This window comes from Thamnophis elegans, chromosome 8 (assembly GCF_009769535.1).
Source record: "Thamnophis elegans isolate rThaEle1 chromosome 8, rThaEle1.pri, whole genome shotgun sequence".
Classification (NCBI taxonomy): Eukaryota; Metazoa; Chordata; class Lepidosauria; order Squamata; family Colubridae; genus Thamnophis; species Thamnophis elegans.
In genome coordinates, this window is record NC_045548.1 from 67123982 (window position 1) to 67148577 (window position 24596).

The 24596-nt window shown below is 40.4% G+C and overlaps 1 protein-coding gene across 1 annotated transcript; it reads right to left on the bottom strand.

The window, feature by feature from the left end:
* Window positions 1-408: 408 nt before the first annotated feature.
* TMEM65 (transmembrane protein 65) lies at window positions 409-24577 on the bottom strand. Its single transcript, XM_032222789.1, has 7 exons — window positions 23930-24577; window positions 8435-8479; window positions 7739-7806; window positions 6849-6903; window positions 4997-5039; window positions 3615-3720; window positions 409-1981 (listed from the first exon to the last, which is right to left on the bottom strand). The coding sequence occupies exons 1-7, from the start codon at window positions 24273-24275 to the stop codon at window positions 1883-1885; spliced, it is 762 nt and encodes a 253-aa protein (XP_032078680.1). The 5' UTR covers window positions 24276-24577; the 3' UTR covers window positions 409-1882.
* Between the last annotated feature and the right edge of the window lie 19 nt (window positions 24578-24596).

A 24596-nucleotide genomic window follows, 5' to 3' on the forward strand; every position in this document is an offset into this window, starting at 1 on the left:
CTAGAAGGAATTACAGTATAAGGAAGTTTAAGATGGGGATTGGCATTATTTAGAATAAGTGCTTGTATCTTCAAAATGATTTATAGAGGACTAGAGTAGGTTTCAATGTTGTTTTTCTCCATTTTTGTGGATGTTTAAAACCAACCCAAATAATGTCCCCCAACTTGTTCTCCTTTTTAGGGCTTGGTTCCTTCCTATATGAGCAATGGATTGCAGTGTTCCTCCAATGTAGTAATTTTTCAGTAATTTTAGCAGTGCAATTCTTGATGTTGAGAGCTGGGAACTGCATGTGGTCCATCCTTTGCCAATTCCGAGTTATTGCAAAATTTCTAGACATCAGAAACACCTGCATTTTTGTGATCAAACGTGCTATTTAGGTTGTTCAGTAAATACATTTCACTGGAAACGTCAGATGAACAAATGGTCCTCTTTATTTAATAAAAACAAAATGCTTTAGAATATACCCACCACATAATCAAGAAAACATAATGCTCGTTAGGAAGTTTCAGTCCGTTTGAATACTGCACAGTTAACTGCAAGCACAAGGCAAGATGAAAAGAAACTCTATTAAATGAAAAGTAAACAAGTTTTATTTCTGGAAATTAAAGTCTGCACAGACTAATCACTCGTCCTGACAGGATCAATTTTAGACCATCTGATTACCATTCTCTTCCATTGACATTTACAGACAAGGACACAAATATCAGTACTCTGGAATTGCTAAAGCAGAGAAAACATGCAACAGTTGCAGAAATTTGTTTTACAGTAGAATCAGCGCATTTTGGGGGTGTGGGAGGGGGGATAGACAGCCATATATGTCAAGGCTTAATATTTTGCTTTATTTCTCTTCTAAACTCTTCTTTGCTCTCATCTTTGTCAACTGCTCCCATTCACACCGCTTCATCTGTTCGGCATCATACCGGCCCAATTCTCTTCTGCATCAAACAGAAACTTTTTCCCATTTCCGAATGCCTTCAGATCAGGAATGGAGTTTGGCCTGATTAATATTATGCTTGTTTTTTGTTTAGAAAGACAAATGGGTCGGGTGGAGACTAAGCCCGATTTTCAAATATACTATGGCAAAACAAACATGCACACAAATAATTCGGTGAGAAGATTCGGTACCGGAAATCTGAGAATGAAGATGGCCAATACTTCTAAAGCATCTTGCAGAAGCAAGATGCTTTAGACACATTGCAAATTTGCTGCATTGCATGCTAGCTATTATTGGCGATATCAACTTTGATCTAAGCTGCGACCTGGCTAATTTAGTGATACACTCGGTCTAGGGGGTGTGAGGAACTCTGATCACAAAATGGGTCTGTACATTGGCCTCGCCAAAAATATCTCTCCATCACTCCTTTCACAAGTCAACACTTGTTCTAACCAGCTTTGCTTCAGGCACCTGGGTACAAATATGGCCACAAGACAAATAAAAGCCAGAAAGTTACGGCATGGTATTTCCTAGGGCAGCTGTCACCTAACTACACTGAAGTCTGGAGCGGAAGATTTTGTGGATATCCAGGGGCAATTTGTGGCATGCGTTTCCGAAGGCTAAGGAAAATGCGAACCCAAAAGATGTACACCGCATCAATGACAGGTAGTTAAGTAACAATCCAGGTGAAGGAACCCTACGAAGAGGGAGATATGGTAAAGATCAACCATTGGTGTTGAAGTGAAATCGCATGTCAACAATTTACATTTAAAAAAAGGAAAAACCCCTTATAAAAAAGATGTTACTAAGACACAGCCACAATAAGTTAAGTGCTTCTGTAAAATAGCATGCTGCTTATTGTCTCTAAATTCCTATATACGTGGACAGCATAGTTGTATATCTGAGGTACATTAGTTTATATATGTATAGATAAACATTGTAAAAAGGTTATTTTTTTCCATCCAGTTTTTTGTCTTCTTCATCTCCAAGGAAGAACAAGGGAAACATTCCTAAAAGGCAGCCAATGGCCACTCCAATTGCTTTACCCTAAAAGAAAGAAAGAAGAGAATGAGATATTCATTTAGGATCAAATCTGATACTAAACATCATTTATGCACAGGTGGTCCTCGACTTACGACCACAATTGAGCCCAAAATGTCTGTTGTTAAGCGAGACATTTGTTAAGTGAATTCTGCCCCAGTTTACGATCTTTCTTGCCAAAGTTGTTAAGCGAATCACTGCGGTTGATAAGTCAGTAACCTGCTTGTTAAGCGAGCATGGCTTCCCCATTGACTTTGCTTGTCAGGTCACAAAATGGGATCATGTGACCTTGGGACACAGCAGCGGTCATAAGTACGAATCAGTTGCCAAGCATCTGAATTTTGATCACGTGATAATAGGGATGCACCAAAGGTTGTACCTTTGAAAAATGGTCATAAGTCACACTTTTTACAGAGCCGAGGTGGCGCAGTGGTTAGGGTGCAGTACTGCAGGCCACTTCAGCTGTCTGTTATCTGCAGTTCAGCGGTTCTAATCTCACAGGCTCAAGGTTGACTCACTCTTCCATCCTTCCGAGGTGGGTGAAATGAGGACCCAGACTGTGGGGGTGATATGCTGACTCTGTAAACCGCTTAGAGAGGGCTGGAAGCCCTATGAAGCGGTATATAAGTCTAACTGCTATTGCTAACTGCTATTGCTATTTTCAGTGCTGTTGTAGCTTTGAATGGTCACTAAATGAATAGTTGTAAGTCGAGGACTACATGTGGTTCAGGCTGAAGTTTTCAGATTAGGAGTTCAGCACTTTGCACAGGAAATAACATGCAATTACCGTATTTTTCAGAGTATAAGACGCACCAAGATTTTGAAGAGGCAAGTTTTTTAAAAAAAGTTTTTGCACTCTGCAGACCTCCCAAAAATGGCCTGGTTTTAGTGAAAATGGGGCCATTTTTTGTCAGAAAAAGGGAATGCATAGCCCTTAGGAGACTTGTAGAGTGCTCCTGGGAGGTTGTGGGGGGGGGCAAAAAAGAGCAAAAAACGGCCCATTTTCCACTCATTTTTGCCCTTCCCAGCCTCCAGGAGCACACTGGAAGCTTCCTAAAGGCTAGGCACAGCCATTTTTGCAAAGAGGGCAGGATTTCGGGTGGCCAAAAATGATGTATTCAGTGTATACGACGCACCCATATTTTCACCCTCTTTTTGAGGGAAAAAGGTGCGTCTTATACTCTGAAAAATATGGTAAGTAGATTTGAAATCCTCTTGTTAGAATCAGTTGTATGCAGATTATGATGCATAATCTACACTAAAAGGTTCAGTTTCTATTTTTATCCCCACAGGAATAACAGATAATAATGCATATGTTAGATACTTGCTTCAGTTATAGTGGTTTCCACCAAGGTCCTCTGTTCCAGCGGGAACAGAGGTTTAATCTCATTGGTTGAAGGGTCTGTCAGCTCCTTATAAAAGGGCTGCTGTCAGATTCAACCTTTGCTGGATTGTACATAGTTGCTACTGAGTTAATAAAGAGCTGTTGTTACTGTTAGCCTGTGTGTGCCTTTCCATTACCCAATCTAACAGCATACATAGTTGGTGTCCAAATTCTAGTGTTCAGGCAATATTGAAGTTGCTATTTTTCTCCGTCTTGGTTTCCCTTGAGCTCTCATCCATAAATACACATACTCACCAAGTGTGCACTAAGACGTGTTTGCCACATATCAGCTTGTTTGGGGGTGAGATCGGGAATTGAAAGGCCCAATCTGGAGGCCATAGCTTCAACATAGCCTGCAAGACTTGGGAGAAAAAAATATAAATACATTGAGCACATGAATCCCTGAAACATGCCAATTTTGCTTAATTTTGATTAACTGTAGAAAATTAAAGTTAGCCATTAAAGAGCCAAGCTGTGTAAAATTTTGCAATGACAACCCAGCACTGATAAACTATACAGTAGAAAAGGGAGCATTTTTAATCTTGAATGTAATATTGTTTTGCATCATTTATATGTGCAAAATGCATTCTAATTTAGGTATAGAATAGGTGGCAAACACTTAAATGCCTTCCTTTCCCCTTTGAGTGTTTTTAATATTCTTGCCTTTTTTTAAATACTTAAAAATATTTTTGTTTTGAATTATTATATTCTAATATCATGCTACATTTATTAAACCTCCTTAAATGCCCAATTGTCCCTGGAAAAGCAGAATATAAATTTAATAAAAACATAGTTCCCTGCTAGATGATTCTTTAGGTCATACTACAATGTCAACTTTTGAACTTCCCATTCTTCTTCATGTAAACATCTATTCTTAGCTGACTTGAGAACTGGGTAAGAATTCAAAAGAGAATGAGGAAATATGAACTCAACTGAGGGCAGCAGGCATGACTAATCTATGAAGTTAAACCCTTTGCTCCAAACCCTAACTTGAAGCGGAGTTCCAGCTTATATTATTCTTTACCAGCCTATCCTCAAACTCCAATAAATACAAATAGTCCTTGACTTACAACAGTTCATGTAGTGACCGCCAAAGTTGCAAAGGCACTGAAAAAAGTGAATTATGACCATTTTTCACAGTAATGAACTTTGCAACATCCCCACAATCCTTTTACCAAAATTTAGGTGCTTGGCAATTGGTTCACATTTATGACCTCTGCTGTGTCCCAAGGTCATGGGATCATCTTTGGTGACCTTCTGACGAGCAAAATCAACGGGGAAGCCAGATTCACTTAACAACAGTGTCACTAACATATCAACTGCGATGATTCACTTAGCAGCTGTGGCAAGAACAATTGTAAAATGGGGCAAAACTCACTTAACAAATGTCTCACTTATCAACAGAAACTTTGGGCTCCACTGTGGTTGTAAATCGAGGACTACCTGTATATCAAAATTAAAAAAAACATGAGGGAACATGCAAAGCATTCCCATGTTCAAATCAGGTTGTTAGTCCTTAAGATGTTATGGTGCTTTTCCAGCTATCATTCTGAGCGGAGACTAGCATTTTGAGCTTCAAATGATTCTATTATAGAAAAATACTGCAAGTTCATGAAAAAAAATATAATTAAACTTACCCCAATCCAGCTAAGTCTGAGACAAGATTTCCCAAGGCAGCAGCTAGATAGTTGGAAAATTACAGTATTATATACATTAGTAACACTGCAGAAAAACCCAGAAAATGCTTTATAACCATATTATTGCTTAAAACTAAAATTCTTCTTAAGATTATTATTGGATATATTTATATACCTCATAAAAGCTGATTTTCAACATAGAATAAAAATATAATATCAATCAGTCAGCTGTCATTTTTTTTAAAGTATGAGAACATCATAAATTTAGCAGGGTAATTTACAAAATTGTCCAGTAATTGGCCATGGTTGATCCCTAGGAGGGTAAGTGCTTCTAGGTTATTCCTATTAAAAGTGAAGCAACTGTCTCATGTGGAACCGGGGGGGGGGGGGGGGTTGTTTGCTACTCAGAGAATCTGAAACACAGTCCTCAGAAGAGGAACTTGTGGAAAAAATATTCTTTTAGATAGGCAATCCCTAAGAAGGAGTTTTAAATCAAAAAAGGACTTTGATTTGAGCCCAGAAACAACTTAGAAACCAGGGAAATTAATATAATGATACCAATTTAATGTCCCACAATGACTATACCTCCATTCTCTCCATTGTTTAGTATACATGTGTATGGATGATTAGTTCAAATTAGAAATCAAGCATCATGAAAGCTACGGGTTATTTTCTGCAAGTATCCCACTGGCCTCTGTGGGAAGGGAATGCTGATATGACAGATATTTAATCTGCTCCAACAATACACTGTTTATATTCTCTAGAGCAAGATCATGACAAACTTTGATCTACAATAAAGCAGTATTCAAAATTCTATTTAAAATTAAGTACGGTCATGTTTATTTTATTTGAAGAAAGCATATTCTATTCCTCAAAATTATTATCAAACTTTCTAAAATCAAACTATTGAATAACAACACATAAAAGATGATACAAATTTCTTCAAAAGCTGGAAGGAAAATGAGGAGGCCAATTCGTCATCTGGGGAATCTGGGTGTATATACTGTACGTTAAACTGCAACAGCAGCCTTAGCCAAAATCCAATATCACAAAATGGTCTGATGCCAAATGACTCATCTTTTAATCTGTTTTTAGAAAAGCAATCAAAAAGGGGTGTCCAAATAGGTGGACAGGTCAATAGAAACTCCTTTCCTCCAATAATACGTATTTTTATTTTCTTCACTCCCCCCCCCCCCACAAAAAAAAGTGCAAGATCTGCTTCTTTTCAAATGAATTGATAGTTGATCCACTGGTTGAAACAAGAATTGATCAAGTGACCTGTCACCTGGGGCTGATTATTGTAGGCTGGCTCAAAGTCTCCCAGCTGTTTTTCATGACTCAGACAAAACTAGAATTCACAGTCTCCTGGTTTCTAATTTGGTGCCTTAGCCACTAAACCAAACCATTGTTTCCTCCAAAGACAATAATAAATCACCCAATTATTGTTCAGACAATAAGTAATAATTATTTCCCCTTTGGAAAAAAAAAACCCTCAATTCCATACTCTTTCAATTACTTCTACAAAATAAATTCTCCCATATTGTTGTATCCATACAAAACAGCACTCAGATACAGCTATTTTTTTAAAGAGTAGAAATGCTATATTATTTACAGATAAAATTTCCCAAAATTGCGTTGGAAGAAGTAGAAGAAAAATATCAGGAAACTTCAGACAAAGATGGATATGGTTCCTAATTTTATCTCGTGATAAAAAGTTTCCACTGATGTTAAGCACATTCTTTCCTCAAACAGCAGCAAGGAGTTCTATGAATTTCACTGTGCATAGAAACATATATGATAAATAAACAGCTATAAATATCCACATAAACAGCAAATGGCCTTCATTACTTGCCTGCCATGGTAGAAATTCCAAGCACAATCCCTATTGATAACTCTATCTGTGTGCCCTAAAAATAACAGAGAGTTTCATTATCAACCACACATTATGTAGACAAAGCACCAGGAATCACTTGTAAGAAACAATGCAAGTGTAAAAAGAGGGAGGGGCGCACACCTGCTCACCTGTTCCTCTAGAACAGGGGTGTTAAACGCAAGGCCCGCATCCTTAGATGCTTAGATCTGAACCACGGAGCCACCCTGGAAACAGCAAAGGACTGGCCCATGGTGCCTCTGCCAATGAAAACGGAGAGATCCTGAGGGCTGCACGTGACCTCCCCGAACTCTGTTTTTACTGGCAGAGGGCTGCAGGAGGCTGTTGCGGCCAAAAATGGAGCCGGGGGGGGGGGGGGCGCATGCAGCTCTCCTGGGCTGTGTTTTTGCTGGCAGAGAGCTAGCAAAACAAACTAAAAACTAAACAAAAGGAGAAATGTTTCTCCTTTTGCAATTCATGCAAGAATGGACAGGAAAGGAGAAAGGGAAAGAGGAAAGACAGCAAGGAAGGAAAAATAAAGGGAAGAGGAGAAAGAAGAAGAAAGGAGAATGATAAAGGAAGAAAGGGGGGGAGGGAGGGAGATTATAATGAGTGTGAGGGAGAGTCTGAGGAAAGTCTTGCCTTAGTACCTGGCCATCACAGGTGACATCAAGGTGGCCATGCCCACTCACGCCCAGGTCAAACACAACCCTGAAGCGGCCCTCAATGAAATCGAGTAAGACACCCCTGCTCTAGATGATACTGCATTGGTGTAATGGTGTGTTAAAACAGAACCGAAACTAGCAATGCTGCATTGCTGCAATACTAGAAATATTTCAGTATATATAAAGATTGGTATCAAGATGACTTACCGCAGCAATCATAATGGCATTATCAAAAAATCCAAAGCCTACAAAAGGTAGTGCATTGTGGAAGAACACTAGAACAAAAAGAGAGGTGTACAATGTTTTAAGTACTTTTAAATCACCGTTTGCAATTATATCAAAAAATATGGCGTTGTTTGTTATTTATCCAAATAAGGGTTGAAATGTACTTAAAATCCCAGGCACGCCACTCTGTTTTTATAAATAACCAAAACAAAAAGGGGCTTTTCCTACTCTCTTGAATACCACTAACCACCAGCAATTTGTATGCAGCAATCACCAACACCAAAGTAACTATCTCTGAAAGACCAGATCCATTCTGAGTACTTTCTAGATAATTCCATCTGCAGTAGGGTGACGCAGGGGGAGAAAGCAGCACATACATAGAGGAATCAGTGACAGCCACTGGTGGAATTGCTCTGGACACAGCTAAACAAGTGATTTTAGCCGATCTGTAACTGGGAGAGAGATATGAGGAAGAATTCAAAAGATCCTCATCAGAACAGACCTCTGTTGTAGAGCCTAAAATAGCATGGCTAATAGTGTCCGTCCGTCCCCCCAAAATGTGAAAACTAACAGCCAAATACTAAGAGTGGCAACACTGCAGTTATTGGAGGCTTTCAAGCCCTTGGAAATATCTGATTTAAAAAAAAATAATAATACAAAATAGACATAAGCATTTACCGTGTTTCAGTTGTCCAGTGGATGGTGGTGCAACCTCCAGCTTCTCTAAATTTAAAGAAAGGAATCTATAAGTATAGACATATTTGGCTAGTTATTTTGTACACAGCAGTGTTTAAATGTGAACATGTAGAATAATAATTCTGATGAGAAAAATATAGGTAAGGTAGATTCTCCCAAACTTCACTGGGATTAAAAAAAAAACCCTGTCCTTTCAGTCACTAAATATGACGTAACATTTTTTCTTAACTTTGTTATCACTATAATCAGTATCCTACAATTTTAAATGGCTTATCGTATTTAAGTAATAGGCAAGATGCAGACTTTGAAGGTGGGGGGAATCATTTATATTTTCATTATTCTAGATAAAACACACCCTTAGCCAAGAAAGGCAGAACTACTTTGACATCTCAACCAGTACTATAAAAAATATTAAACTGCCCAGAATAATTTTGTAACATTAGTTTATGGCTATCAAACAGTTCCATGACAGAAATCTTTATCAATTTCCACTGACTTCAGGGATTACTCAGGAAATAAAAATGGATTTAATTAACAATGAAAGAAATTGCTTAAGCAGTAGATCACCAAAAATTGGCAGCGTAACTAATATTCACCAGACATAAATAGAGAATTAAGGATGTCATGAGCACGTATCTGGCAAGCATAGGGTAAAATTTATCTTAATTTTATGAAGTTTAAGGTTTCTGGGTTATTAAATAAAGATTTTAATTTCTGTTTGCAATGTGCAGTATACTTCTATTTAAGTTGTTTGGATTCACCTGACTAATATACATACGCCCTAAATCCATTTTTTGTGATAAGCAACCTATAGGCAGTTAACAAAAGTACTGATCATGGCTGGCAAAGAATTATGGCAAATGGGTATTATTTAATCATGTTTCAAACAAGTCAGGTGTCATGGGTAACATTAAGTTATGACTCCTGGTTTGCAAAATGACAGTAGCTGCATTCACAAATCACATTCAACAAGATCCAGGGTCCATCACATTTTTGAGTAACGTGCACACACAATAATATATTGGATCAAAGTTAGCTCTTACTGGTGACTATTTAGCACAATCTAACCCATTGATGGCGAACCAATAGCATGCGTACCACAGGTGGCACGTGGAGCCATTTGTCAGGGCACACGAGGCGCTGCCCTGTCAGCTGGCCAGCACATATGCGCCCGCTGGCCAGCTGAGTTCACCCTTTTTTAAAGCCATTTTTTGCCCTCCCCAGGCTCCAGAGGCTTTATAGGAGCCTGGGGAGGGTGAACCTCCCCTGTCCCCACTGCCCCCCCCGGAGGCCCTATGAGCTTCCCTGAAGCCTCTGAAGTGCAAAAAACTGGCCCTACGGGCAAACTGGAAGTTCAGGAACGGACTTCCTGTTTGCTCGGAGGGTCATTTTGACTGCTCTGGAGGCTTCAGGGAAGCCTCCTGAAGGTCCCTGAAGCCTCCGGAGGGCTTCCGGGGGGGCTGTTTTCGCCCTCCCCAGGCTCCTATAAAGCCTCTGGAGCCTGGGGAGGGTGAAAAAAGCATGCAAAAATGGGGGGTCGTGCCTGTAGTGCATGCATGCGCACTGGGAGGGTCGCGCATTGCATTATGGGTGCGGCATGCCCACACACAACCCCCTTGTGCTCCCTCCACTTATGGTACGCGAGCCAAAAAAGGTTCGCCATCGCTGATCTAACCTGTTTCGCCATGCAAAGCTCCTGGAATAAGTGGAGGAAATAGAAACAATACAATGCAAAATAAATATATTCCAGTTCAGAGCCTCTGAGAGAATGAAGACATGACATAAAGAAATCTACAGAGACAGAATGAGGGATTCTATCTTCCCCAAGTTTACCTTCTGTGCCTCAAATCTGGTACTATTTCAGAGTATATAAATATGTATTCATTTCCTCTCCAATCTATCTGTTAAGGCAAAGCCAGAAAGTCGCTTGATGGGGAGAATCTTAAATGCATTACAAAAAGGCTTTCCCCCCTCTTTGTACTAAGATTTTATTCAAGAATCCGTTAAAAATGGCATAATACAATAAAAAATGTTTGCACTGCTAGATAAGAGGCACAGGAATCAAATCAATATTTTAACCTTATTTCAATAAGTGGAATATTCTCTCAAACAGATTATGACAACAAAGGCTTCAATTGAATGTTTCATTTGCAGGTTTTATATGAATATGCAAATATTTATCAAAACATACTTTTATCAGTAACGTCCTGTCTTTGGCCTCATTAACACAAAAAAGTAGTTATCATTCAAACATGGATAAAAAATCCCAGAAGATCAGATATGTACTTTCTTGTGTAATATTAAATATTAAAAGTAACCCACATTCAAAATGTATTAATAAATGTATCATCTTCTATAATGTTTTCAAGCTTTCTTACAAGTAGTCTTTGATTTATGACCACAATTGGGATTAGAACTTCCTTAAGTAAGTGATGCAGCCCTTAAGTGAGTCATGCATGATTTTATGACGTTTTTTGCTGCAGTTGTTAAGGTAATCCGGCTTCCCCCATTGATTTTGCCTGTTGGAAATAGCAATACCACTTAGACTTCACAGTATTTTACAGCACTCTCTAAGTGGTTCACAGAGTCAGCACATTGCCCCCCCACCCCAATAATGTGGGTCCTCATTTCACCCACCTTGGAAGGATGGGAACTGAAACTGTTTGTTTCAAATGCAAAACAGCAAATTAAGCCACTTGGTGTGAGTTTCTAAATCTCATGCAAAAAACCTTCTGTAGCCTAACATTAGATGTGGTCCAAAGCCAAACGCCTCTTCAAAAATATCTTTTAGAGTAACAGTATTAATAAAATAAAGACAGTCTTGGAAGCAAGCAAGCAGCATGAAAAAACTGCTCTTCTCAGAGTTCAACTAGCTATTACGAGCAGGGCTACATAACAAAATGACAGATTATTTGGTCTGACCAGGGAGAATTCTTCAAATCATGGTTTGCTATTACATCCAGACAAGACAAAGGTGTCAAAATGTCCTAAATTAAACTGAAAATAACCCATAGTAAAACATATGTTAGAGGCCTTATCAGAATGTATAAGCTTTTCAGACCATTCTCACTTCATCTAAACTAATGTACCTGCTTAAAACATTATTGTAAATCCTTTAATTAAAGTGGGATCAGTTTAAATTAAACTTGCAAGCAAATTTTAATTAAGAATTTGGCTTGTGATTCTTTTAGACCAGCTCGGCAATTAATTCTTACTGTTACTCTGAAAGAAATCAAATGTTGATGCAGATGGAAATAACCAAAAGCATTTATACCAGAACATGCCCGATCGTTTGATGGGGAAACATTAGTAAGTTCATGTACGGTTGTTATATGACCAGCACCATTTAATTCACACCATGCCTTATTTATCAACAAATAGCAAAATTTACTATACCCAAAGCCCTAGGTATTTCTGCTGAGGCTACCTGTTTCACTGACATCTTAAATGGTACCAGCGGTTTAGGAAATCTGGATGCTAAAAAGTTTTCATACAAAAGAAACATCACGTTATTTTGCTTTCAGATGAACATTTTAAATTTTCACTATTCAAATCCCAAGTTTATTTATTTAGAAGTAACAGTCACTGACTTAATGGATATTACTCCCTTATAAATATTGTTTATCTTGCATCTTTTACTGTGTCACTAATGGAATTTACTCTGTAGGATGGAACATTAAACTGAAAACGAACCTTCACTCCACCTTCACCAAATTAAATATGTAACCATATTCTCATTTACTCTGGTCCACTGCACTTCATAAAAAACACTTGCACAAACATCTGAAATAGTACAGGGTTTCCTGCCTAAGCAGGGGGTTGGACTAGAAGACCTCAAAGGTTCCTTCCAACTTTGTTATTCTAAATTCACCTGCACAAACATATGAATTCTCATGCAAAAAAATGTGAAATATTTGTGATTTGCAGCAGGAAATAGCTTAGTTGGTAGTGCAGATTCTTTGACTTGAAGGCAGTATTAGTCCATTACTAAAATAAAACACAATCAATGGCAGTAGAGTTTGTTTTTTCATGCTTCCAACCCATCTTGTTGTTGATGGGACATTTTCACATACCATTTTCAGTATCACCAACTCATCATGGACTGATTCCCAGTATCCCCTGGTTTTCCTTACCAATGTCGTTCTTGCAATGTTATAAACAACTCGTGCAACCATCAGTCCGCCATTCAACTGAGCAACAGTGTAGGGCAAAAAACTGCTACCCACAAAATCTACACTCCCAGGGTACCTCAGAACTTGATGCTCTCACCACATCTGTTTTACATGTACATGAAGCCACTGACTAAGTCCATTAGCTGATTCAAGATCAACTAGCATCAATATGCTTTTTATGTATCTTGTCGTTTGACTGGACAAGCAATGCTGTTGCAATCATGTCCTAATGCTTAGACCAGGGGTGTCAAACTTGCAGTCCCCGGACGTGTCACATGCTGGCCATGCCCATCCCTGGTTTAGCAAGGGGGGGAGGAGTCGTGATACGTCATGTGACGACAATGTAATGTCACAAGTTTGACACCTCTGGCTTAGACATTGTGAGTGTTTGGACATGAAGGAACAAGCCGAACTCCACCTGGCAAGACTGAGTAGCTGTGGGTGTCTGGGCCCCTTGGTGTTCGGAATCCTCCAACTGTGTTCCTGAGTGGGGCTACATTGCTTTGTTTAGGTCTTGTGTGAAATCTGGGGATTCTACAGCTGCAGCTTGAAAAGCAGGAGGTAGATGTGGCCAGGAGGGCCTTCACATGGGATATGTGGCCCTAGCTGCACCCTTTTCTGAACCAGAAGGCACTTCTTACAATCATTGATTTGGTCGCTTTGAGATGCTTCATTGCAATGTGCCCTTGAAAACCATTTAGAAGATACAGAACACAGCAACACAAGCAATGATGGGGACTGCATCATGCCCATGTTATTGACTGACTTCCAGGTGCAATTTAAAATGGGGGTTGACATCTTTAAAGTCCTACCTGACACAGGGCCAGGTTATTTGGGAGACCACCTGTTTCCTATTTTTTTGCCCATCTCATAAATCTGACGCTTGGCTCATTCCTTCTTCCATCAATTCAGCAATGCCATCCTGCAGGACTCAGGTAGCAGAGCTTTCGTCCCTGCCTTATCAGTTTTAAAAGAGCCTAAAAAGGGCTCTTTCCCCAGCCCTTGAGTTAGGTTGGCAGGGGAACTTCATCATTGTCTGTTTTGGGGGCAATGGTTGCCGTTCACTCAAGATGTTATTTTGGGATTTATTCTTGGTTTTATTTAATAGATGTTTAAATGCCTTGAGTTGTTGGGGATTAGGCTTTGATCAAATAACAAAAAATCTGCAAGCAGCCAAAACAATTTTGCCTGCACTTCTAAGTTGGAAATGATTTAGCCGTGCAAATCAACAGCGGTGTGGTGGCACTGCAGCGATCACAATTTTGTTAATACAACTGGTGTAAAGTTCCTTGAAATTTCAATTACATGGGAGTAACGGGTCCCCGATTTTGAATGTATTTTTAAATTAGCGGATTGGGGGTACTCGGATTCAAAACATTTTGGCCTCTGCTTTTATTGAAGGTTACAGACAGACAGGAGACTGTTAGATAGATACATGTAATTTATTTATTTTTGTCTTTCTTAGGGACCTGTAATTCAGAACAAATGCAAAGGTTGTGAATCGGCAGGCATTCTCTCTTGACCCCTATTCAATGACAGAGTTGTCTGATACTCAGTCCACTTTCTTCACTTTAGACATGGAATCAATATCTTCAGAGGGGTCAGTGAATGCCTCATGTCATTACAAAGCCCTCCCTTTCTGGTGGGAGAAAAATTGTTTTCTCTTTTTTTAAAAGGCAGAAACTGGCACAAAAGACTAAGAAGACAGACAGGCCACTTTTCATCTCCCCAGCAGCCTCAGAACTAGTTAACTGGCATTGTAAAGAGCTAAATCTGAGTTGGGAACAGCAGTTGATATGAAGTGAATGAATCAGCAATTGTGTACATGCAAAAAAAAACCCCCAAAAAACCAAACAGAACATGAAATTTTGGGAGGCATCGGTGTAGTTCCCAAACTGCAGGAAATACTTTTTCTCCATTTCATTTTCCATGAGTCCACAGAGTTTCTGACTGACTGGAAAGTCAAGTAAATGGAAACAAAGACGGAGGAGAATAATTAGGATGATTTGTAGTCTGGAAACTAAGTCCTATGTTGTACTTTGTCTGGATCTTCTGAATGAAAATTCTTTAAGTACCTGGATTCTTTAAGTAGCTTTTTCATCATTCCAAGACATGGAATAATAAAGTTACAGGAAGAAAGGTTTCCATTGCATGTTGGGAAAAATCCTATAGCAGTAATTTGTCAACAAGTCCACAAGGCAAACAGGTGTTTTCATTCCCTGCCAGCAGACCAACAACAACCATCAATTTTACTGGCGAGTATTTGGTTTTAAAAATCTCAGAATACAAACTAGAGAACTCTCCTCAAATATTGGCCCATCACAGTCTTTAGAGGATGGAACTTCAGTTTCCAGATGGAACATGAATTTGTAAGAATTCCATGTAAACAGAACGAGGATTATTTTCGCACAGTACTGGAAAAATGAAGATATACTGCGAGATGAAGAAATAGTCAAGAAGATGCTAGATTGTGCAGAAATTGATAGATTGACACTGAAAATTAAACAGAAAGAGGATGGATGATATTATCCAACATGGAATTTATTTTACCAATGGTTGGAAAAAAGGGGGAGATAAATAATGTGATCTGTTTTGTTAAGCAAATTAAATACCCAGACAACACAATGTTTATTAAGCACTGACGAATGTATTTAACAGAAAACCAATAAAATAAAATAAAAAATACAGAATTCCATGTAAATATATACTACATTTTATACACTCTTAGTCCAAAGCTGTATTCTTGAGGCTTTGATTTCTGGTCTGATATTAAGTAAAATAATAACTCTGGTCTCCCTACAATGCCTATGATATGATGGAAAGTTTCCAGGAATTTGGACAATAATTACTGTATTTTTGGAGTATAAGACGCACCAAGGTTTTGAAGAGGCAAATTATACGGTAGCTGCAAGATCTGTGATCTGCATGTATCCTAATGCAAAAATGATCACATAAGTCAATAGTGTCCACCTTAGCAAGTTTAACACCGTGGATTTCAACTTGCCGAATTCCCCAATCATCCCAGGGGAATTCTGGGAGTTGAAGTCCACGGGTCTTAAAGTTCTCAAGGTTGGACACTTCTGAAGCAAGTGATATGTTTTTGCAAGTTGGAATTGTAAAGCGCTGTAGTTTTCTACATTATTCTTGGTAGTTTGACATTATTTTTTGTAATTCTTTGTAATATTATGGTATGATTCACATGTGGATTTGTGTAGCATTTAATCATCTGTCAATCTAGAATGATTGGTATCACATAATTACTATAACTTGATTAATTTAAAAAGAATTATGTCTGATTATGCTTTGAAGAGGTTTTTTTTAACCAAAGTAAGGGACACTTCTATCTGCAATCAAAATTTCTATTTCTGAGTCGCTACCATGTCCTCCCATATAACACCTTTTTCAGGAAAGCTGTTCAGCTGGTCCTATTTTTATGCCTATATATTATATAAGCCATTTATTGGCTAATCCAAACCTTCATTTCATCTACTTTAATAAATTCTGCTTCACTTTGAGAGAAAATTATGGAAACTGTTTTACACTTGAAACATTTATGACCTACTTTGATTCTTTCATGTAAATGTACCAAAGGAATTACAGTGGTACAACATTAAAGCACAGATCGCTGAATCAAATTTAGTTATAGAAAGAAATCTTCCAGCCACTACTACTACTGTTTCCAGGAACATTACTGGATTATTGTGATACTTTGGAATAATGGAAGCATAAAACCAAATGATTTTCTACCATGTAAAATTCTATTGAAAATCAGAACTGTATGATATTTGACTGATCATAAAAGTAACGTAAGAATTAGCATGCTTTTTGTTTCAATAATATTCAGACTGATACTAAAACAAGGAATAATTTTAAAAAAATAACTTAACAGACATTTGTGTTGTGTGCATATTCATTCTCTTCTCACCCCTTTGAATGGTCTGTGGCTTTCTCAATCTCAGGTCCTCTACCAGATGCCTGGGAGTTTTTTGAGGGTTCTGTGCAGTGCCTTAACAGCTGGACAGAGAGCTCCAATATAGTTCTAGTGTTCTGCTGGAGCCACTCTCCCAGCTTAGGAGTCACAATGTGGCTTGGTCCTAGCACCATGGGGACAATTTTGGTCTTTATTTTCCACTTCCTAATTCAGTGATGGCGAACCTATGACACGCGTGTCAGTGCTGACACGCGTAGCCATTTGGGGTGACACGCACAGGATTTCATGCGATTCATCCTCGGCTCCTGCACGGCCGCCGAGGATGAAAGAATCTGTGCTGGAGGAACGGGGGGGTGGGGCGGGACGTGTGATCTCCCCCGCCCACACTCACTTACTGTATCGCCGCCGCCCCTTTCTGAGCGCAGGGGCTGCTGGTAAGGCGTGCGTGCCGTGGGCACACACATCATCAGCGCGGCGAGGGAGGACCCGCAGGAGAGGAGCGCGGGAACAGTGCGCTGTTTATTTATGAAAGGCTCTACAAATTTAAACTCTGCAAGTTTGAGCATTGCTCACTCCATAGCTCAGCATGCAAAAGCGCTTAATGAGGGAGAATTTATTAAAGAAACTCTCCTAAGATGTGCGCCAGTTCTATTTCACGATATGCAGAATAAAGATGCAATTATTAAGAGAATATCTGAGTTCTCTTGGGGCGGGCTGGAGCGGCATGTTGATGAGGACGTGGAGCTGGAAGCAGCCGACTCCACAGCCCTGGTTCACGGCACCCCAAACAAGTTCAATAATATCAAGGGCAACATACGAAATCGACTGATGAACAAAGAAGTTACTAAGCAGGTATGTTAAATAATTTGTTTTTGGTTTATTAAATACAATTATATATTGCAATTATACATTTTTGTAGTTTAAACTATAAATTGCGCAAAATTATGTTTTTGTCGAAGTGACACACAACACGAGTTATGCTCGATTTTTTGCCGATTTTTGACACACCACGCCAAAAAGGTTGCCCATCACTGTCCTAATTCCTCTTTCTGGCATTTCTCCAAGTTTTTCATATTCCTCCTTCCTGATGTTGTGGTTTCTTGGCATTGCTACATCCATCAACACTGCTGCCTTCTAGTCTTATCTGCTACCACGATGTCTGGCTGATTGGCCAGTACCTGTCTGTCTGGATCTGGAAGACTCACAGAATCTTAGCTCTCTGGTTCTCCAACCTTCTGTGGAATCTCCCATCTGGAGTTGGGAAGATCTAGACCACAGATGTCAAACTCAATTTCATTGAGGGCCGCAACAGGTTGTGTTTGACCTCGGGGGAGTGGCTAGCTTGACATCACTCATGTCGGGGGCACATGTGGTGGCCCAAGCACTCTGCCAGAGAAAATGGGCTCCCAAGCTCCATTTTCAGCTGTGACAGCCTCCTGCAATGCTCCATTTTCACTGGCAGAGGCAGAATGGAGCGGTCCTTGGTTTTTTCAGGGTGGCCCTGCGGGCCAGATCTAAGCACCCTGAGGGCCGGTACCAGCCCCTGGGCCTTGAGTTTGACACCCCTGATCTAGACTGTACATTGTGCAAACGTTTCTGTACACAATGCCAGCTCTTTCGTTGTGCCATTCAAGTGTATGCTATGCCTGCTTGCATTTTACACCTTGCCACTATGTGTTGAGACTGCCTCTGAGACCTCTTAGCGTAGTCTGCACTCAGATCCTGTCCAGTGTGATAGAATGGTCTTATGCTGCTATGAACAGTCCAACCCCTGGTAGGATTTCCCAATGTCTGCCACCTCAGCTGTCTGTCTATGCAGAGGTCTGGTCTTGCCATGGCACTTCCCTGGCATGATCTTCCTCCCTTGTCTGCTGCTGTCTCAGGCATTCTCCCATCAGCTCATCCTTACCCGTGTACTCATGGATGCTCTGGGCTTCATCCAGGACAGTGGCTCACTAAACCCACCAGCTCTCTTTCTCCTATCTATTCCACAACAGAAGAGAATGAATACACTTATAAGGTGTTTTTTTTTAATCCCACCTTTGTTATTTTTAAATAACTCAATACTGTGAACTGAATTCACAACTCTGTTGCTCTTATTCCTCTGTAAAAAAGAAGAAGCATGCAGCTCTTTATCACAGATTAGACTAAACTATTTAGGAATGAAGCAACTAAAAGATCTCCATTATTTTTTACGTTTTCTATACTCACATGGATGCCTAAGACAGTTTGTTTTCCAATGGCCTCTTTAATACCATATATAGCACTGAGGGCTTACTGCAGTTTCAAATACTGACAGGCTGAAACCCCAAAACATTTCTAGATCACTGCGAATGAAAAATATCCATAAAAAAATAAATGCGGACTTTCCACCATGGGGAAGGTACAGGATTGAGGCAAAATCAGACACAATTTTTTCAGCAGAATCTATTTACTGCTAGTTCTCTTCTAGGGTATTCAAAAGAGTCTTCATATTCCAGCACCTTTGTTGCATATTTTCTCACTAAGGAAAGTGTGAGGAAACATAACAGAAGTGCTGAAATGAAAGCCCTCTGAACAGGCAATAGCAATTATAAATCACAACAACCCACCAAAAAATAGCAACGTGCACATGTAGTACATCACACAAATTATGCACTTGCTGCCTGGTATCTGATGCAAGTTGCAGTATTTGTGTCCATCGTCCAACAATCCACAAGCCCCAATTTAAATAGGCTTCAGACTGGCAAGCATATTAGCAAAAACATGAAGGTGGGATTTTAAACTCTAAGAAAATTACTTAAAAGATTCTAGTTTAAAAAGCCTGTAATTAAGAGAATAAGAACACATAAATATGCACGAAGGGGATGGAAAGTATTTCTTCTATTGAGCATTCCTCCAAGACTAAATAATAATACGCCAGTCTCTTATCCCCCAGGATAGGAACAGTTCAAGCCATTCAATTCCTTCAAGGACACCATTATATGGATCAAGGTCAAATGCAAGCTACTTCCTAAATGCATAAAATACAAAACTTAGGCATAATAGCTTGCAGTTAATAGTCTGTAACAGATGAAGATAAAAAAAAGCAAAGCAAGCAGTTTTGATATTTTCCATTTCAAAGGTTGACATAGCTGAAGTACTGCTCTGAATTTATCAGCTGGCTGACAGCTGTCCATTTTTTTCAAAAAGAGAATGAAAAATTAATGTGAAAATAATAATAGGCTCATAGCTACTTTAGACTTCAGCACAATCACATGCACGCAGGCTGAAACTCATAATTAGCTGTCATTTGTTTTGGAAAAAGCTGAGTGGGCATTATTTGCACTATGATGCAACTCACATACGTAACTGGAAATTTAATGCAATTGCTCATAGTTAAGATTAATTCACATACCATGCTATGCCAGTATTTGCTTTAACCAACATTTGTTGATTAAGGCAGGGTCCCATTTTATTTATAATTCAAATCTATAAATCACAATAATTTGCTATCAATAAGCTATTTCAAAGTGAAGCAAACTATATTAAGCAAGATTTAGCATGAGGTGTGAACACAACTTAAGTACTTTGACACTGGAAATATCTAGCCATATTCTGCAAAAAATGAATTCGTTCATTTTAAGATGTCATTAGACTATCTTTGCTACACTAACACAGCTTAGAGGTATAAATTAATGTATCTTAATTAATTACATCTAAATGTGTCAGATTTCTTCTTTTTAGCCCGTTTCTATTAATACTAATTAAGTTTCTCTTCCCTTTCTGTTTCTCCTGATGTGAATAATATAGATTGTAAGCAGTTAGACATGGGCATTCTACTTCTTTATAAAATGTTATTCAATGTTGAATTCAAGCACTCAATCATGATCCTTAAAACATGGTTTCTTTTACAAAATATAATAACTCAAATTCAGGCAATACTGTAAGTCAAAACAAAAACAAATTAAGTTTGATGTATAACATACATGAATTCAATCTGTGCAATAATATTTAAATAATGCTGCCCCAAACTGCACAATTAAAGTCTAAAAATAAGCTCAATACTCAGTCAAGTATATTTATATTCTATTCCTTTACAATTTAAAGTGGTTGCTCTATATTCATAAACTATCATCCATCTTAATAGTCAATACAGGTAGTCCTTGACTTATGACAATTGAATTCAAAACATGTTGCTAAGCATAACATTTAAGTGAGTTTTGCCCCATTTTACAACCTTTCTTGACAGTTGTTACATGAATTTGGCTTCCCCATTGATTTTGCTTGTCAGGTGGTTTCAAAATGTGATCACATCCCCCCCCCCAGGGCATTGCATGCCAAGTTGAGAAGGATCCAAATTTTGATCACGTGACCATGGGGATGCTGCAATGGTCGTAAATGTGAAAAACAGTCATAAGTCACTTTTTTTCAGTGCTGTTATAATTTTGAACAGTCACTAAAATGGTTGTAAGTTGAGGATTACCTGTAAAGGGCACAATTCAATACAAGTGTTCTATTGATATTATTGTTCTCAGCAAAGCAAAAGGAATTACAGGTAGTCCTCGACTTACAACCATTCATTTAGTTATCAAAGTTACAACAGCATTGAAAAAACTGACTTATGACCCATCCTGACACATATAACCATCACAACAACCCCACAGCACATGATCAAAATTTGGGTGCTTGGCAACCAGCATTTATTTATGATATCAGAGAGCCATTTGCAACCTTCCCAGCTGGCTTCTGACAAGCAGACAATGGAAGAAGCCAGATTTGCTTAATGACCTTGTGATTCACTTAATAACTGCAATGATTTGCTTAACAACCGTGGCAAAAAGGTCATAAAATGCAGTGCAACTCACTGAAAAACTGCTTGGCTTAGCAATGGAAATTTTGGACCCAATTGTGGTTGTAAATCAAGGAACACCTATATTCCACCACATCACATACTTTTTTACTTGAGGGATATGCAATCTTCCAGAACATCATATATGTGTTATATATGTATACTGTGGCAGCTCTCAAGTTCCACTGAGACATGTGCACCTGTTAGCTGCTAATTACAAACTGCTAATTAGCACCAAAAAAAAGCTAGGAGTAACTGACATTAGCAACTGTATTGCCACAATGCAATATGGTTATTTAGTATCACTCTACAGAAGTATGCCTCCGTTCTAGTTTTGTTCATCAGGGTTAAAAGTTATTGAAGAAAGTTGTAGTCTACGTAGACTTTCAGAAACAAATAGTAAATAATTCAATTGATTACATTTGAGGGAGAACCACAATCAACACTGGCAATGAACGTTAACACTCAGGTGTTTTGAACAGACACATTGTTATTCCCTTTTTGGGTGGGCAGCATTATGCAGAGTGCTGGGGAAAAAAATCAAAGAAATTAAAGGTATACAAATCTTGGGTCAAAATACTACTTTCCCCTATATTTTTGTGCATATTTTGGTAACACTTGACACAATATTCTCCGAGGTCCTATGTCAAGTTTTTTTTCCCATTTCATTTGGCTTTGATCCCCGACTGAAATTAAGCCAACTCTGTAAATGCTCTAGATTGGTACCTGTTCAAGTTCCACTGCTTAAATTAAAACATCAACAAACCAATTGAGGCTCCGAGAAGAAAATTGTGCTAAAACCTTATCAGTCCTTGCATGCAAGCTGCAGTTGGACACTATCAGGCATACCAATGAATCATCAGACAGAATTGGAACCGAGGGATATGCACACGTGCTGAAGCACCAGAAACAACTTTAAAATGGATGGAAACTAATCAAAGAGAACACCAACCCAGAACTAAGGAAATATTTCCTCACCGAACAATTAATCAGTGGAGCAACTTGCCTTCAGATGTTGTAGGTGCTCCAACACTGGAGGTTTTTAAAGAAGAGATTGGTTAACTATTTATCTGAAATGGTATAGTTTTTTGTTTGAGCAAGGGGTTGGATTAGAAGACCTCCAGGGTCCCTTCCAACTCTATAACAAAACTTTCTACAGTACTGAAAACATTCCACACTTCTAGAAATCATTGTTTCTGTACTTTTTAATAAAAGAGACCTGCTGGAAGAGGCAATCGAAGTTACACAGTCTTCTTGCACCATGGTCTGAAACAACTAAAGGAAAATATGAGAAGAGGCCATTCAGATGTCACTTAGGGCACAGTAGCTGGTACAGTAACACTCATCCTGCCTGGGATTCAGCTGGAAAAGCAAGTAACAAGCAAAAAACAAACAACCCCCCCTCCCCCAACAACTGCACGTGGCCAACCATCAGCTGCAGCACACGGGATCAGCAGGGAGCAGAATATTTTCCTACAGCAAAATGCAGGCATGCACACGCCTGTTTGGGATTTGGAAGCATTGGCTTATTTCAATGCAAACAAGAAGTGGAATGACATGATCCTAGAGTCGCTGCAACCCCCTACCCCCCCACCCCGGAATGGGTCAACGTGCTGCACAATTTAACAATTGTATTTGTTTAAAGCAGTGGTTCCCAACGTAGGGGGCCCACGCCCCACAAGGGGGCAATTTGGTTTTTAATGGGGACAATTTGAACCTTGTTTAAACCAAGTTAATGCGTGAGTAGAGTTCACTTTTTGAGTAAAGTAAGAATTATATGGGGGGGGGGGGGCAACAGGATTTTAAAGATGCTTAGGTGGGGCAAAACTGCCACTGGTTTAAAGTAAATAAAACAATCTGTTTTAGTGTTTGCCATTAATGCTGTCCCACCTTTTTGTATCCTTTAATTTTTTTTAATGATTCCATCCCATCACCCTGTTTCTTTGATATTAGCATCCCTTTTGCCCTGCAGCCAGTAGCAAGTTGGCAATGGGAAGTTGTCATACACACACACACAGGACCCAGTTTGATTCATTTGGATTTCCTAGCAAAAATCGCGCCAAAGCAGCCTTCAAGAGCCAACATTCCCAAACTGGTCCTTTTGGGGGGGTGGCTAGGTGCGTGCATAAGTGCACCAGCGTGCCTACCGTCCCTGTCCTACTGTCCCCATGCATTTGTACCCCTTTCCTGTGTTCTTATTCATCGTTTATTCTTATCCCTGCTATCTTGTACACGAGTGCCGAATTAAATCAAATCAAATCCCATCGCGGGCACCGACTGACTGCGCGCGTTCAAGTGTTTTATACTGGACTTCCCAAGAAAAGCAGCCAGCCTGGCACTGGGGATGCACCCCCGCCGCACCCCTCCCCGACCCCGCTTTCCAAGACCGACGATCTCGCTGACACCCCGCCCCAAAAGATGCGTGTTCGCAATGACCCCCCTCCCCCCCAAAGCTGAGCCACAGCCAAAAGCGCGGCGCCCGGGGTCGGTTCACACGTGCACGGGGGTCTTTTCTCTCCGCCTGCCCTCCGTGGCGAATGGGGGGGGGTGTTTCTCCTCCTCACCTTGGGCGATGGCGATGGACTCGAAGCGGTGCAACTCCCTCAGCAGGCAGCTGCGCTCCGTGGAGTGCAGGCTGTAGATGAAGTCGCGGGCCCCCTGCGCCGTGTTGAGCGCCTCCACCGGCTCCTTCTTGGGGTGTGTGCCCAGCGGCCGCGGGGAGCCCAAGCAGGAGGCCGCGGCCGGCGGCCACAGTCCGTCTCCGGGCCGGGGGGCGCGATGGAGGGCGCTGAGGCGCCGTCGGAGGAGCAGGAGGCAGCGGCACCCGCCGAGGCGGGACGCCCGATCGGAGGAACCGGCCGAGCCCAAGCGCAGCGCCAACCGGCAGCTCAGCCACGTCGGCGACGACATGCTGCCCGCCCGCCGGCTCGGCTACCGGCGCTGGGAAGGAGAAGGGCGGCGGCGGTGGTGGTGGTGGCGGGGACGCCCGGCCGCGGGGAAGGCGGTACTCATGAGTCTGTCCCGAGCCTTTCCTTGGCCGCGCCCTGCCCGGCGGTCCCGGCGACTCAGAGCCCGAGGACGGCTCCGGCCAGCCGCCGCATCTCCCCTCAGAAACCAACCGCGGCAGCGAAGGAATCCGCCTCTCAGCTCCCGCCTCGCCTGTCAGGCTGGACTGAAAGGCGGGAGGTGGCCGGCAGGCGCCACGCAGGCGCGCTGGCCTCACTTTGCCAA